The sequence below is a fragment of the Pseudopodoces humilis genome, chromosome 10 (genome assembly GCF_049639895.1).
Source record: "Pseudopodoces humilis isolate 2021_Gansu_Grassland_sample_001 chromosome 10, ASM4963989v1, whole genome shotgun sequence".
In the NCBI taxonomy this organism is placed as follows: domain Eukaryota; kingdom Metazoa; phylum Chordata; class Aves; order Passeriformes; family Paridae; genus Pseudopodoces; species Pseudopodoces humilis.
Genome location: NC_142209.1, coordinates 12,292,539 through 12,310,229, shown reverse-complemented (window position 1 = coordinate 12,310,229; position 17,691 = coordinate 12,292,539). Strand labels below are relative to the sequence as shown.

Here is a 17,691-nt window from a genome sequence, read left to right as displayed (position 1 = left end):
GCCTTCCTGTATAATAAAGCAGGAAGATTTAATTTGATGTCAAGCAAACACACTAATTGCTAATATTCAATCGAACCATATTTCAGTTCTAATAAGGTTGCTAATGCTACCATAATCACTTAGAACATTATAAATACTTTGCATGTTGGTGGAGCAAATAGATTACTGTGTAAAATAAATAAAACTAATTAGGCATGTCAGTTCACTCAAGCCCATTAAATCAAGCAATTTAACATATTTTGTTAAATAATTCTCAGCTTACGTTTAATAATGACACGTCTTCTGTTTTTTAAAGTGTAAAAACTGCATCTAATTGCTCTCTGGAGCAGACCTAAGGGTTGATGCATCTACTACAGTTCTGTGACTGCAACATTATTTACTGGGTTTGATTAACTATATTTGTAAAGCCTGTGAACCTTCAAAGGCCTTAGAAATAATGGAATAGCTTCATAAATTACAGGAATGTCTGCCTGTTAGTTCTGTATGCAGAGGGGATGACACACTTTTTCACAATAGCTGCATTGAAATTATTTTATTTCTGAGACTAAAGACACCACAAGACACATTCTTCCTGCTCCCTGATAGCAGATATGTGCATAAAGATGATGTCTGCTATTACTGTCCTACTAACTTCTGTCAGCAGACTGATTCAGTAGACACTGAATTCTTGAGTGAAAAGAAAAAGCACCTTTATAGGTAAGCAATACATTCTTCCCTATGTATTTTTGTTCTTATATTCCATGTTAGCCATGTTAAAGAGCTTTCTTTGCTGTTTCTATTTTTTCATTTCTCAATACACTACTTTAAAGAAATGACAAATGTCATATATGAGTGTCCCAGCATAGAACAAGTAGCTGAAATTCTCTAGGACACAGTGTCTCAGAAAGAGGAGTGTACAAGAGAACATGAGATACTCCTTACTCTTTTCCCAGGAGGACCAGGTGGGCCAGCTTCACCTGAAGGACCTGGTGGACCCTGCAACAGAAAATTAAAAACTCAGCAGTAATAAAGGATGAAGTTAAGGATCTTTATTAAATACCACAGATATCTGCCATGTGTTAGCCTCTTTCAGTGGACAGAATCTAGAAACAGAACTTTGATGCTTAATATGGGTATTGGTCAGATGCTGCTTAAGATCTTGGCATAATTTCCTAAGTTCAGCTAATGAAGATTATTTGGCTGCAGCATTTCTTATGCTCAGAGCTGCTCTATTTTTAGTGCTCCTCAGCAGCTCCAGCACAAATCCTTTAACACATCACTACTTCTAAAAGAAATTGAGCTCTTGCTTGTGTTACTGTAATATGGGCAGTTCTACCTCTGCAAGGAAATAAATAGTGTTTTTTCAGTATAATAGAAAAAGCATCCACTCTGAAAATATTTTTAAGAGTGTGACTGCATAGAAACCACTGATTTGGCTAAAGATACTTTATTATCATCAGACAGATCATGCAGGTGAAATAAAATGAGAGAAAAATCTTACAGGTTGACCAGGATCACCATCTTCACCCTTCTCTCCACCAACACCATCCTGACCCTACAGAATTCAAGGAAAATAAACAAAATTTAAAAATCAGCTAATTTAAGTCACTGACTTTCATACATGAATATAAGAGCATTATTTTTCTACAGAGCATTTTCCCAACAACATTATTTTTCAAAACTTTTAAAAGATTTCTAAATGTTTTTAAAGCCTTGAGAAATGAGTGAACATAAAAGCAACAGATCTTACAGTCAAGAGCGCTTGCCCAGACAAGAAAGAGACAGGGTCAACTAGAATTAAGTGCAAACTAAGACTTGGACCTAAAACTGTTTTTAAGGTATACTTACAGCTGGACCAGGTTCCCCAGGGGGACCAGGATCACCAGGAAAACCAACTGGGCCCTAGATCAGGAAAAAAAGCAAGGAATGTGTCGTCCATTCCTAAGCAGGTAGCACTTACACAAATCTTGTATGAAGCATATAATGAACATAGTGCAGTTGTAGAAAATGCTATGGTTCTGTATTCACACAACTTCAGCAATGCTTCACAGTGGTTTGGGTTAGAATTATGAAGCTCACTTACTGGGTTACCCTTAGGCCCATCATCACCTGGAGGTCCTTTAGCACCTGGTGGTCCGGCTGCTCCAGGCGGACCAGCTTCACCTTTTTCTCCCCTTTCACCTTTGGGACCCTGTGGAAAACACATGAACACAAAAATGCCATCTGGAAATGGAAGGGCCAAAAAAAAGGGATCACAATGGCAAACTAATTTTTTCCAGACAAGGCCCATGTCTGTCACTCCTCAATAAATACTGGCATGTGAGTGGGAAATTAGGACCTCTCAGGTTAAGTGCTAAATTCTGTACCCATTTTGTGTCAGTGAACTGCTTCCAGAAAGAAAAAGATGCAAGTCAGGGTGAATACTTATGGAAGGAAAAATAGGTATTCTTTTGGGAAATCTCCATCCTCTGTTAGTACAAGATGTGGCTAATATATGGAAACAAATGTCATTTTAAAGGTGTAAGTTCTTCACTGAAAATTCAAAGAAAACATGCACAAGGACACAAGTGATCTGAGGAAATTGTTACCAAAGCAAGCACTGCCAGATACCTCAGTTCACCATAATAAATGTTAATGATAAGACAACATAACACTCACAGCTGTTCCAGATTCTCCAGGAGGTCCAGGGTTACCAGCTTCTCCAGGCTCACCCTATAGATGCATAAGAATAAATTTATTAGTCATTAGGTAGAATATTTCTATGAATTTACTTCTGTTACTACATATTCTTCCCATACTTATTTATATAAACAGCATATAGGAACTGTTTTTTATTTGGTCTGCCTAGAGGGGGTTGAGTTATGTACATAGTTTTGCAGAACTGGAGTTAGAAATTTGAGAGATAATACATCAAATAAATGTTTTCTTGAACCAAGGAGACTAAACTTCCCTTTGGGCTTTGGGAGATGTTCCCCTTTATTATCCCATATACTGCAAATTTCCTCTTTGTGATTATTGCTATAGCTACTGTTAGAAGAAGAAAAAAATTATATAAAGACCTAAGGATGAACTAATAGCATCAGTTAGAAAAACTTTCTCCACAGGCTTCAGAGGTGTGTGTTATGTATTTACCACTGATGGAATTTATTTTGTAAAGCAGCTGGCTTTCAGATGATATTGTGTGAAAAGAAAATCTGTTCAAGTCAAAGACTGTGCACTACTAAGTGAACATTTAAGATAACTCAATCTCCTTCTGAGCTAATACACAGTATTATCTCAAGGACTGTGTTTTCAATTCTTCAGTTTAAAGTTTAGTTATGACCAATTATTTTCTAGCTTAGTGGTCTGATGCATAAACTTTTATAGAATACTCTTCTGTTAATATAATATTTAGTTATTAGCATCACAGAGACACAAATCATGGAAGGGTAACAGAATATGCTTTGTGATTGTTATGGAGTGCTTAGATAAGAAACACATACTCTTATCCCAAAGGATTTTTCAATCCAACTGCTAATGGGAGGAATTTTTCCCCCAAAATATATTCTTTTCCAAACCAAATGAATGTTGCCAGTAATTACATCTATGAACAAGAATAGTTCAGTGCTGGAAATGCATTTTACCCAATCATTTACTGCATTCACAGAATTGGAATAAATTTGTGTGTCCTTCCTAACCTGTGTGACCTGCATGCCCCTCTTCATTATACAACAATTCAATTAATTCATGCATGTCTGTCATTTTCATGTGGTCAGTATAAAACTATAAATCACAAAATACAATTTTAAAACAATGGTGTAGATACTGAACTTTTTTCAGTGAAGGTCATAGCAGCATGACAACCTCACAGGGACCAGAATTTGGCCCAGTGCAAATATTTCATTAGATTAAAGGAAAATATTTCCTTTAAAATAAATTGAATTCCAGACTAGGATAATTAACAGATAACCAATATTTTAGGAGCAATATTAAAATGTCCTTCAAAAAAAGCACTATCAAAGGGTGAATACACCTTTAGAAACTCAGGTATGTTTTATTAGATATACTTAAATTTATAGGAACCTCAAAAATTAATGATCCCTTTTAGTGTCTAATATTAATTTTCTTTTGTGATGTAGCATTCATTCTAAAACAAAACAAAATCCATAGTGGATGCTTCAGATCAATAAGCAGTAAGTATGTTTTCTAGGAAAATTCATACTCTTCATTTCCTTATTCCCTGCACAGCATGTACTGAGTCTGCAGCCCCATTACCACTGGGATTTTGTCCATGCCTACTATCAATCGATTGAGATTTTTGTAGCAACAGAGAATGAAGTCTGCAATCAGCAAAAATATGTTATTCAAGTCAGTAACCATACTATAGCCACAGAGTGCTCTATATAGAGCTTTTCCAAAGGTGAGCCCATGGCAGGACAAAACAGAGCAGTGACATAAGAGCACTGATTGTGCCCAGTCTTTGCTGGCAGGACCTTGTGCAGTGTAATCCCCTTGGCAGCTTCTCAGAGGGAGAGTTCTTTTTCTGCCTTTCTGCTTAATGATACTGTAATTTATAATGATCCACATTAGATTTATAATATGATTCTTACCCTTCCTGTTGAGAAACACACGTTCATTCTATCATGCCACACTGGGCTGCCTCTGACCTGCACTTGGGACCACTGGGGGTGCCTGCTCCAGCACACTTGGAGATGCTGGTCTGTGCACAGCAGCTGCCCAGCAAGCAGCAATATGGAAAACTGAGAAATTGGAAGGACTACAAAATGTCAAGATGTTCCCTTAAAGGGCATTTGTGAAAGATGAGACCATTTAAAGTTTCATCTCACATTAATATTTCTATATCATTGCTCTACTAAAAAATGTGCCTCTTCCATGTATGCAGTCCTTGTTTTATCTGACAGTGATTTTTATATTCTAAGTATTAGGTACTATGAAATGCTGTATTTGGTTTAGATTGCTGTTAAAGGAGTTAAACAGTGTTTTGATAGAGAAGATTGTAGCTGATATATATTTACAGAGTGCATATTTATAGCTACTAAAACCTGTATAATCTATAGTTGTTGTTGGCCCTTGTCTTCCTTTTCATTTTTAGTAGCAATGGCATTAATTCAGAATCTGATGCATCTTCTCCATGAGAAATATTTCGTGTTCTATTGGGAAACAGATTTTATGATCTAATAATAGATTTATTCCATCTCTGGAGATTTTTCTCTCTTTTGTTAGCAGTTCAGATCTTTTAAAAGTTACTGTGGTCTTTCTTAGGCATAGCCTTCCTCTGACAGAATTTCAAAAAGGAAAGACAGACATCTTAAATTACAAAGGATCATGTCATTTTGCAGACATGCTTAATTCTGAAAACCTCCTTGGATTAAGCAAGGAAAATGGTTTCTACCAAGCTAGGCAAAGTAGTTTAAAAGTTAAAATGTAAAAAAACATTATTAAAAAGTTCTAAGGTTTAAAAAATATTGTTTTCCTTATGATCAGTTCTAGAGAACTGTCCATACAAAGCACAGAAATAGTGGATAGAAGACTGCCACCTTTTGGTTAAATTCTGGGATGTGGTGTTTCATTTTATAACAATGAGAGGAAGCTTTGTAACTGACTGTGTTTTGAAAATTTAGTTTTGCTCCTTTTTGCCATTCTCACAAAAAACAAGAAAAAACCCCAAACAAACAAAAGAGAAACTGCAACTTTAGAAGAGACTCCCCTTTGCATAGGTCTGCATATGTGTTATATTTAATGGCTCTATGGGTAACTAAATTTAATTGAGAGAAATTCTAAAGGCTGTGTTTTCTGGGAGGGCTCTTGTTTACAAGCATGTTTGAAAGATGGAGAAGGATGAGAAAAAATCACAGTCAGTAGGTGATGTAAAGTTATTAAAAGTAATTTGTTAGGATGGGTATTCAGGTAGCCTAAACTGTCACAGACACACCTTGATTAGGTATCTTAGCAATGTCTACACATATGTGTATGGAAAAATGATATGCATGCATAAAATTGTCTGTGAACACTTATCAAACATGTTTCTAAACTTAGAGCCAGGATACTCAATTGATTTTGTTCTCTCACTTCCATCTGCAGTACAAATCAATGATTAAGCATGAGAACTATTGATCTCACTTCTTTACTGTGTGGGATTCCTTATTAATGTACTACTTTTGAAAGTTTTTAGAACAATATAATAGGAAGAAATTTAAACCCGGATGAGTATAGTGTTTTTCTAACACCAGACTTTTTCATGCAGTAAACCAGCTCTGAGAGGCTACAGAACAAATGCTTAGGTTCTGCAGATGCTGAGTTTGCACTGCTCTCTAACTCTGATGGTTTATAATGTGCTGTAGAAGGGAGAAGGGGCAGAATAACAGCACAGTGCTCAGTGTGATTGTGATTAATATTATCGCAAATTAGTTATCACAAATTAATCTAAATTAGAAAGGCAAATTTATTTCATTAGGTTTTGTAGAAGCGTGGGGTTAACATTACTTAATCTGTTTCCCCTGTGTTGTAAATTCTTATGTACATTCTAAGGCACAGGTTAGAGAAGTCATGAGCAACTTCCTGGCTATTCAGAATATCTGCATGTTAGACCTTTGATATCAAATCAGAGATAAGTGTATGTAGGTGTAGGTACACTTTGATTTTCCATTTCTTAATTAAAAGGAGAAGAAAGTGACTGCTCTTGGTGTGGCAGCTGGATTTAAGTGGTTCTGCTGAGTGTCAGACTCCAGGCCCTTGGTGGAGGCTACAGCATTAATAATGCAGGGCTACAGGAGCATTTGCAGTGTTGATGCCTTTGAGCATTCAGGCCCTTGTGTGCAGAGCAGGGGAAACAAGAAGCTACTTAAAAATGTATGGCACTAAGTGTGACAAAATTTGTGTGTCTCTGCCAGAAGATAAGGGGGCTTTGAAACCCCTATATCAATGAAAAAATATCTCCTGGTCAAACAATTAAAGTATGCAAGTGAGCAAACCTGATTCTCTCCTCAACAGTGACAGGGATGATACCAAAATGTTTTTCCACATTCTTCACTGACTGCATTGAATTATCTGCAGTATGGTGTGCCTTTCCTGAAAGGGGTGCAGAGGCCAAAGCATGCTGACATAATAAGGAAAACATTGGGGGAAAAATGTGTGGGAAGAAAAGAAAAAGGCAAAATGCATGTTTTGTTTAAAAGCATGACCTGTCCTCCCATTGCAGCAGCTCCCCCTGACAAAACAACTCTTGATGATATCTCAGCTTGAAATCTCATTAAATGGAATTGAAATTAAGGAAGATATCCTAACAAGGAAAATACCCTGGCATGTACTAACACTTGAGGAGGTGGAGGAGGGAGGAAAGTAATTACAATTAATATAAACTTCCAAAATAATATACTTGGAAGCTTCTCTTTGTGAATGAAGAGATACGGAATATAAGCTAGGAAAATAAAAAGCAAGGAAATAAAAAATGACAACCAAGTGATAAACAGTCTGAACTTCGCATTCTTGAATTAAATTTCATGGCCTAATCATCACAAACAGTGATTCTAAATCACACAGATGAGTTGCAGGGAGAAGCAAAGGAGGAAGGAGTTCAATATAAGGCAATGTGTTTAGAAAATGGCAGGAATATAATTTGATCATGAAATACTGAAAAATAAAGAGGTGACTGAAACCAATGGCAAAATTCCCATCAAGTTCAACAGGCCACAGTCTTACACAAGGTGGGTTTTTTAAAGCACTGAATATAATTGGGTGCTAACCTGAATGTTCTCATAACTAACATTTTTCTCAGTATTGGTCACAGGAAAATTTTTTCTTCCTACAATGCCCATTATTTTCTATATTCCACCGACACACAGACTCTCTTTTCCCAGTAACTTTTTATTTCTCTCAAATCTTAGATTGTGTCACGTTTTTGGTACTCCTCCCAGAGAGAAAACTACAAATCCTGCAGTCCTCCACGATGCCAAGTTCTTTTTTAAAGTAGACTGGATGAACAATGTCATGAACTTGGGACATTAGAAGGAATAGCCTTGTTAATAATACAGTCAAACAGGAGGGCATAGTGTTTTGAGTGTCTGGTACAATTTTGGGGAAAAAAGATTGAAAACACCAGAATGCTGCTCCTGAGAGGTGAGCTGATACTCAGAACCACATCCTGAGAAAGATGGCACTGCCAGCTTGACACAATGACATCTGCATGGGCTCACTACCCTCTGCTCTCAATGGACAAGGGAGACAAAGCAGGACATTTCTCCATCAAACCAAATATTATGTTACATTGCTCTAGGACGCTCTTCGCCACATTCTAGAGCACTAGCAAGTGATTCAGTTGATGGGCATGTAGAAAAAAAATACATGAAACACCTGAAGATTCTTTTAAAAGACTATTTTAGTTAGAAAAAGGGAAATCTTGCTTCATGTTCTGAAAAGTTAATATGGAAAGCTTTCTGAAAAACTACCAATACTGAGATTCTTAGAGACATCTTTCTAGGATTCACTGACATTGGTGTTTGAATATATGTGATACTCTGTGGCAAATTATTAAAAACTCAAGAGCAATCTACATAGTTTCTCAATAAGCAATTTATAAAGAATACATTTCTATTTTGTTTCCTCCAACTTATGCTCCATTCAGAATCTTCTTTTCCATTCCAAAAAAATAATGTTAAATCTGTAACGTTACAGCAAAAGGCTTTTAGGCTTACATAGGTGATGTGATCAAGGTCATGTAGCTTGATAAAATAAACATAAACAAGTATTTTAAGATTCTCTTTTGAACTTTTTTCTTTCTCAGCACTATGTAATAGTTTACTCTGTTGCTTCAAATAAATCACAGAATAAAAGCCCTTATGTTCCTGCATTCCTTGTCTTTCCTTTAAGAACACGGAAGATACAATCTGGCATGTTCCTTGGGTAAAATATGAAAATAACAAATCCCAAACAAACTCACTCCATATCCTGGCAGAAAATTTTTTGAATAGAGAACTGAAAGTAGCAATGAAAATAATTTTAATGAATGAATGTCATGTAGCATTCCTATTCCAATATTTTCTCTTTCTATGAAGTTTCCATCCACACTCACCTTTTCACCAACACCTCCAACAGAGCCAATTGAGCCTGGGGGGCCTTGGGGACCCTAAAGTGATAAAAGATATTTGTTATCCCAAGTATCGTTATCCAAAAGAGAGTGCTTATTACTCAATTAGCAAGACAAAAAAAAAATAGGTGTATTCTTACATCAGCTCCATTAGGACCCTGGGGACCTCTTGGACCTGGTGGGCCAGGTGGACCCTGTATCAAAGAGACAATGTGATATGACAAAATCATAGAACAGATATAATATAGTTATCCTCATGAAGAATTTCTGGCCAATAAAAAATAATATACTCGATCTGTAGAGGGCTTTTAATCTTTGCCATGCAGCAGGAACAGCAGGGCCAGCCTGCTGCCTGCTGGGTGAGTTCACAAGGTGACAGGATACCCAGGCTGTGTCACACAGTACCTGAGCTGGACACAACCCAATGCTCAGGAGCCCCTGAGGACTGAAGGACTGAGGTTCCTTCCCTACAGGTTCTCTGCATGCCCACCCCACTGACAGAGACCCTGGACCAGCTCAAGTGTCTGTGACAGCCCTGGGGCAGAGCTGCACCATGGTGCCTACAGATGGGCAGGAGTGAAGCATCCAGACCTGGCACAAGGTGCTGGGGGTGAATGTAGAGAGCTTGCATGGCAGTCAGGAACAGCCCACAAGGCATTGTCAGCAGGAGAAACAGCTGGAAAATGCATCACCCAGGGAAAGTAAACAGAGCCAGAGTGTTTACCATCTTCTGGCCTGCAGGTACCTGATGCTGTATGTTAACAACAATGGCCAGAACTTGGGGAAGGCAGCTCCAGACTCTCTGGTGCAATGGTACCTACTTTTCCTCTTTCTTTCCTGAACCTGACTGTCATTGTCCTGTCTCAGGCACACAAAGCATCTGCTTTGCTATCTCTTTTTCAGTATTTTCTCATGTCATGTAAATCTCTGCATTAATAATTATAGATGTGGGAAAGCAAAGTAAATCCCAGAGAGAGCTGATGTTACAAAAATGTTTCATACTTGGTCTCCAAATTCAGGAGCAGTATCTTATCAAATGGTGAGCTACAGATAAAATGCAATAATATATGGAGAATATTTATGTCCTTCAGAGTGACCAGTGGGGAAGAAGTCTTACCATTGGGCCCACATCACCATTTTCACCTTTTTCACCTGGTGGGCCAGGCAGACCCTAAAAAACACAGAGAAGAATACTGTAAGTAGCATCCCTGGAATATTTACTTATAAATCAATATGAAACAATGTAAATCAGATCTCCACATCAAACTTTTGAACTTGGGAGGGGGCAGGATGGTGTAATAAGAAGAAAAAGATCTATTTGCACTAACATGGAAAGAAAGGGAAGGGAGTTTTTCATATTACAGTAAATGTATAGGTAATCCTAGGATGTTTAAACTAGGTGACACAATAAATCTGGGGGGAAAAGACCCCAAAAAATGCATACAGAAAGGTTAAACTGCGTGATTTTAAATCACTGCCAGGATTATCCAGAGCTCAGGTGGGAGTCTGGATAATTTATGCTGTGATATATATACATATATATATATATATATATATATATAAAGTCCTGCTGCATAAAATCTCTGTATGCTATAATTTATTTAATAGAAGACAGTAGTAATTTACTTTCTGACACAGAAATCAGTGTTCTTACAGATGTAAAGTAAAATAATAAAGGAATTTACCTGTAAGCCAATAGGGCCTGGGGGCCCAGGGAAGCCTCGAGGACCTTCATCACCTTTTTGGCCAAACATCCCTTGCTGACCTCTTGGGCCTGGCTCTCCATCACCTCCCTGTTTGGAAACAATGAGGAGGAAAACTATCACAGCTCTGATAATAACAACAGGAAAAACTCCATGACTGGAAATGGCTGGAAAACAACTACAAAAGGTCTCAGAATCACACCAGGTGTCTTTACAAATGCATGTTCACCATCTTGGCTGGACGAAATCTGTTGCACAAACAGAATACCAGCACATGCTCTGGTTTAATATAAGCCAGTTAGTGCTGCATGTCTCACAAAAATTTTCCCTGAATTCCCCCTCTTGAGACATTCTTTTAACTGCATCTGTACTGAGCTGCCAAACACACCACCAAGCAAGTTCACTGAAAGGATGGCCCACATTCACTATTTACAGTATTTAATTTTTAATAACTTTTTCAAAATATTGCCCTGCAGTAAATCTGCCACACAGTAACACCCATGCAGGCTTGTTTACAATAAAGAACTGCACGTAAGTGGGCAGGGACAGAACTGTTAGTGGTGTTTTGAAATATATTCCTGAGGAAGGAGCAAACAAAGAAGTCAGTATCAGCTGAGTTATGCAAGGTTGGGGCTGGCTCTGAACAAGCTACTTACAGCTATACCCGGGGCTCCAACGGGACCCTGCAGACCTGGTGGACCCGGAGGACCCTGCAACAAACACACATCCAAAAGGACAAGTTAGTGATTGTGACATCTGCAATGAGACTAAGAGCAAATACAGACATGAGAGAAAACCCGACCTGCACGATCACAATCTATTCAGCATTTCCATGTTTCTCCATAAAGGATGTAGCATCATTCACAAGTCCTTTCCGTTTAGTACAAACTATTTATCTCTCAAAAACTCAGATTTTTCACATCTATAATAGACAATGCTGGCATTTGTTAGAGGCTCATTTTTAATGAATAGATAGAATAGTTTCAGAATAGATTTCCATGCAAAAACGAATCAAAATGAATTTTTTTTTGCAATTAAAAATATCATAACTAAGATTTATGCAGAATATCCCCCAACCTTTAAAGCACCATCTAAAAATATATCTTTAATTCAAATGCTTATTATTTGGAGTAGTTTTTATGAAACTGCTTATTATTTTTGCAATTGCACAAAGCTTATTTTGACCTCCAGGAGACATGAAAAAGTGCAAGTTCTTTCTGAGCACTGGGAATAACATTCTCTTTGATATTGAGTCTCTTTTCAACTGAATGGCAAAAAACCCCACCAGTCTCTGAGAGGAACATATTTTTTTCATTCTCCCTGCAGAATAATAACTAAGTTATATTGCACATAATTAGAAGTCAGTCATGCAGATGTGATATAATGAAGCTATCAGAGTACAGGAATGCAAGATAGTACTTTATGATGAGGTTCAAATGACGTGGTAGTTTGGATCTTGTTTTTGCAACACTAGAGGAAGCAGACTGATAGTGACACTAAAAAAGCACAAAACAGGCACTAACCTGGCCTTGGCTAACTCTAGTCTATTTCAGATGCCAAGTTGCCTGCAATTTCTAGGTTTCCAATTCTGGTTTAGAACTGAATAATGCTGGGATTTACAGACTTTGTTAGGGCTAAAATTAGATTATTGTGCCCTTTATAAGGGGAATTAAATAAAGGGACTTCTTAAGTTTTGTAGTTTATTTCTTTCTCTGGATTTTATATATATTTTGGAGCATTTTATTTTCTAAGGAGCATGAAGCATCAAGTTCTGTATTTCTTCCCTTTTACAGTTTTATTTTTGTCCCATACCTGATGGCAATACATGAAACAAAGCTTTCTAGCCTCTGTAATGACATATCTAAATGAAAGGACTCCAAGGAATGCTCCAGCTGACTGGGAAGTGTTACCATGAGAAAGGGATTTGGCATGCATGGATTTTTCTACACTCTTTGAGATGCTTCAGTGTACTTCACTTTATAGGCTCTGGAATGAGGCCTATCCATTTTTAAACTCATTTAAAAAGCCATTTTAATATAAAGCATTGTTGGAATGTACTCTGCAATTGATTAATGAGGAGTTATGTGGACACACGGCCAGATTCTTTTTTTCCATTGCTCAGGAGGGCAAATGGAGAAAGACTGATCAGAATCATGAGAGAATCTTCAGTTAATTAAGGCAGCTGTGATAACTGTGGAGGTTTTGAAGTTCAAGAGAGGACAGCACATCAACAACAAAATTGTGCTGTCTTAGCTAGAATACACCAACAGAGTTAGGCACAGTATTTTCAAACCCACAAAAATAAATCTTTGTTAGTTTCAATGGGAATTGAAGATTTTTCCAGCTCTACTTAAACAGGAAAGATGAATCAGTTCTTTGATCAGGATTTTTTTTTAATCAGGATCCTTGCTGTGATCAGGCTCTAAATGCCCACCAAGGCCTTTTGTGGTGGTTTGAGATTGTAAATATCTGTTCTTTATGTCCTGTGTTTTCAGAACTGGGTACTTCCTCTTCAGAACCTTTCAGAGGTGACCAACAAGCCCTTTCTCCTTGCCCCAATAGGCATCTGCCAGCATGTAGAAGGGAAAGCAGATTTAAAATAAACACATTCTGAAATTGTCAGGGTTGAACAACTGCAATTTAGGGCAAATAGATTCAAGACACGTGACTCCAACTGGAGTTACATTCACTTCAACTAAGGACTCAACACTGAATCCTGTATTTCTAGAAAAATGTGTAGTATTCTCAAGTGCATTAAACCTCGAGACTGGGAGTCCAGGATACATTCTCAAATGATAATTCTGCAGATACTTTATTTGTAAAGCAGGTCTTCTGGAACAGGCCCAAATGCATCAGTACTCACTATGGGAACGGTGGTCACAGCCTAATGCTCAGCATAACTAGCTATGCTCAAATTATCTGAAACAGAAGAGTGCAGTTTGTGTTTTCTTCCTGAATTTCTCTGATGCAAAGCATCTCTACAGAAGAGGCATGGCAAAGGGGAAAACAGGATGTGCCTGTGATCACATGCAAAGTGGAATTGGATCAGAGGTTGGAACTAGCTGATCCTGAAGCTCATTTCCAGCCCAAGCCATTCTGTGATTCTGTGATTCTACGACCTGTGATTTTCTTGAGTATGTACATATCCTCCCATAAACATCCTAATATGTATTATTGATAACATGATAGTATGATAATATGTAAGCCATAAATTTGGTGTAATTTTTAATAGTAATATACTGTTCTGTAACTTGTTAATTTCAAAAATCACACTGTTTTCAAGATAAATATACTTAGCCATGAATACCCCTGTGATGAGTTTGGAGCTTTGCTAATTGTGAAAAGTGTTGAAATATAACAATAAAAGGGAACATTTTGCCATTACTTCTCAATTTTAAGGAAATGTATTCAGTAAAGTACCACTTTATCTTGAAATTGAACAGAAGTTAAAACATACCATTTTGAATTTTTGGGAAAGAAACCACAATCAAACAGAAATAAATGAATGTTTGTTTTATTCCTTCTAGCTTCAAATTTCACAGTGAAAAAGTTTAATTTTATATGTCTGGCCTAAATAAAAACCAGAAGTGTTTGAACTTCAGAATTATTTTTTGAAGACAGAAAAATGTCAAATAAAAATAGTAGGAACCTGATTAGTCCTAGGTTCACTATTAGACCTAATGATAATATATGAAAACTTGTATAAGCCATTTCATATGCCATCAGTTAATTGTGCTCCCCAAGAATTAGATAACCTCTAAAAAATGAAAAACTACATTAGTAGATTCCTCTAGTATGTCTCTATATTTTTCATCCTCATGGCTAAGAAGCCAAAGCTGGGTATGTTCACCCAATGCAGTCAGTGAAGTTCAGCACAGAAAGAGAACGTATGGGAATGCTTGGTTTCTCCAGATCAAATGCAGAGTGGAGGAATTTCACTGATACAGGAAAGGTGCTTAAGAATGTAGTTTACATTTTGTAATGATTCTGTAATCTCTAGGAATATGAGCAATACTGAATACATGTTGGGATTTGTGAGTACAAACCTCTAGTGTTGCATTAAAAGAACATTATTTTGAAGGAACATTTTAAGTGTCTTTGTTTCTGATCATTTATGTAGCAAGGCTACCTGCATACTTCATGCATGAACACTTTTTATTTATAAAGAATAGATGCAATACACAAAGGATTTTGCTACTCACGTTTTCTCCTTTGTCACCTTTACTTCCTTTCTGACCTGGTTCACCAATTTCACCCTGTAATTGAAATTAAAAGTTAAACTCGTTTAAAACAGTCTCCTTCACACTTAGCTGAAGTCAGTATCACAGTATCTCTAAATGTTCCCTTTGATATGAATATTCTACTTTTTATGCTGCTGCTTCAAGCCTAAAGGGAGCAATTCTGCAGTGATCAATAATATGTCATATTAATCCAGATATTGATTTCTGCATTGAAAAGGGCAACAAGACCGGGCTTTGAAGTATAATGCAACTAAATACAGGAAATTGTGTTGCTCATGCTGCCTTCAATATGAACTTATAATGAAAGTACCCTGATTTACAGACTCATATAACTGTTTATGATGGAACAAATGCTTCTCACTGCAGTGTACAGTATTTCAAACCCTCAAAATTATTCAAATCACCAAGAAACCACATTAGAAAATAATGTTTTCTTTATACAATAAAAAGACACAATTAAATTAAATCACAGAAAATACTGTCTGTGGGATAAAAAACACTCATGCATCACAAAAATGAATGTTGAAATCTTTACCTTTACCCTGTGCTAAGTAACAGAGAAGTGCTGGGTCAAGCAACCACACCAGATGATCCTGAAAGGTGTGGTATGCTAAATTCTGCCAGAAGTCAACAGAATATCTCTACTGTGAACATAATTATTTTGACACCCTCAACCTATCAGCATAACTTCTGGTGGTTCTGAATCCCTGTATGTTACTGAAGCCATTTCATCTTACTCATTCAGTAGACCAAGTTTCTAAAACAGGCAAAAATCAATTTTGGCATCATTTCCCTATTTTGCCACACTTCCATCCTTGTTTCTTTGCCAGGATAAATGTTATTCTACTAGTTTTTTAACACAAATCCCAATGTCCCATGGCATCTGTCCTTCAGACATTTGCTTATAGAAGTGGTTTTTAGGTATTTTTTGCAGTAGGCAGAGGGAATTTGGGGGAGGCAGGGATAAGATTTGTTGCTTCATCACCTTATTTATTGTGATGAAAGCTACAGAGAACTGTACTGACATCTTCTCTTGATGCACTTCTCCCAGATGCATTAATACCAATTATAATGATTCACCTTGTCACCATCTTCTCCAGGAGAACCACTAGGACCAGCAGGACCAGGAAGTCCTACAGGGCCCTGTATTCCATCACGTCCAGCTGGACCTTGGGGACCTTTTTCACCCTAGTTTTGAAGAAAATGAAGCAATACACATTATCACAGGAGAGTAATGAAAACTTCAGTACAGGGAGTCACAGTACCAATACAAAATTAATAAAACTCACCCCCCTCCAAAAAAACCCTCCAACAAAACAGAAAACACCACAACAGAAAGAAAACTATCAAGGGAAGAGAGTATATATGAGAATTCTATGAAGTAATAATGGAAGCCGATGTCAAATACACTTGTACTCTAATGCAGAGTGGCTGGCTACAAAGTTTTAATGAAAGACCGATTTATAGCCACTCCTTGCTGTGGCATTAGCAGGTTTAACCCTTCCTGGTCTTAGAGAGCACAATAAGAAATGCTTTACTATGTACATATTTGTAACTCTAAAATGAGTAGGTTGGATATTCTGAGGATACATATTGAACAGGCAAATGCCAGAGTGGTTACAAGTAGCATTCTGGAATGAAAAGTGCTGGCTCAGTTTTGTGTCCCTGTGGTTACTCACAGGAGCTCCCTTCTCTCCGGCGGGGCCGGGGGGTCCCTGGGGGCCAGGGCGGCCGGGCAGACCGATGGGTCCAGCAGTGCCCGCGGCTCCACGCTCTCCTGGCGAGCCCTGCAAGGAGAAACCGGGGATGAAGGAATTCTGAGACAGCCCTGGTGATGCTGGTGGTTTTCACGAGGCAAGTCAACAGAGAAGCTGTTTAGCAGTGCGAGTTCAGCTGGTTGAAGGTTGTGCATCCATCGTGTGTGCAAGTAAAGGAAAAAGGCTGCAAGGACCGACTTGAAGTTCATTCTCAATACCGTTCATACAACACTAATTCTATTTTTTGTAAATACCACTTTCTGTACTTGTTCATCATAATGAGAGTGTCCTTAAAAACAGCTTGTTTTCAAGAACTTATTTCCCTCTATGTTTTCAAAATATATTAACACACTACTTTGATAAAAGAATATTCACCACATCAAAATACAGAACTAAGCAACACCACAGCCAAAACTAATGGTAAAGTTTTGTGCTGTTCATTGCTGTGATGATCACATTTCTGCATTTCAATTCACCTCTGTAAAAATCCATTGAAGTATAGTGACTATTTTAGACTGTTCTACAAAGGAGGATTTGTATGTACAGGCATCTTTAGATAAGCACAGAAAAAGTTAAAAATGGAATATTAAAAATTAAATGTTTTCTGTCTTTAAATAATTTAAAATTTTTGCATTAAGAGAGTACTGTTAAATGTTTGTTTGCTGTACAAAAATATGTCCCCAACTTTTCAACTTTACACCTTCAAGATAGTTTGCAACACTTCAAAGTTATGATTGGTAATTTCACTTCTCCAGTTGATACACTAGAAGTGGAATGATACATCACAGAATTGAAAAGTAGTAGGTGGAGTACTCTGAGACTCTAAATAGACTTTTTTTCATGTTTCAGCAAGATAAAATTTGCTGTCTTTTAGATACTGGAATTTTAAGATGCTTTCACTTATGAGCACCCTATTTTTTTGCTTTTAC

The 17,691-nt window shown here is 37.3% G+C and overlaps 1 protein-coding gene across 2 annotated transcripts in view; it reads right to left on the bottom strand.

Moving 5' to 3' along the window:
* COL11A1 (collagen type XI alpha 1 chain) overlaps positions 1–17,691 on the bottom strand; it is a 133,716-nt gene that overhangs the window by 15,570 nt on the left and 100,455 nt on the right. For both annotated transcript variants that reach the window (XM_088060257.1, XM_005520930.3), the window contains 13 exons: positions 16,685–16,792; positions 16,086–16,193; positions 14,967–15,020; positions 11,421–11,474; positions 10,747–10,854; positions 10,179–10,232; positions 9,202–9,255; positions 9,047–9,100; positions 2,638–2,691; positions 2,063–2,170; positions 1,828–1,881; positions 1,481–1,534; positions 922–975 (listed from right to left, as the gene is read on the bottom strand). In XM_088060257.1, coding sequence (XP_087916383.1) covers positions 922–975; positions 1,481–1,534; positions 1,828–1,881; positions 2,063–2,170; positions 2,638–2,691; positions 9,047–9,100; positions 9,202–9,255; positions 10,179–10,232; positions 10,747–10,854; positions 11,421–11,474; positions 14,967–15,020; positions 16,086–16,193; positions 16,685–16,792 — 918 coding nt within the window. The remainder of the gene's footprint in view (positions 1–921; positions 976–1,480; positions 1,535–1,827; positions 1,882–2,062; positions 2,171–2,637; positions 2,692–9,046; positions 9,101–9,201; positions 9,256–10,178; positions 10,233–10,746; positions 10,855–11,420; positions 11,475–14,966; positions 15,021–16,085; positions 16,194–16,684; positions 16,793–17,691) is intronic.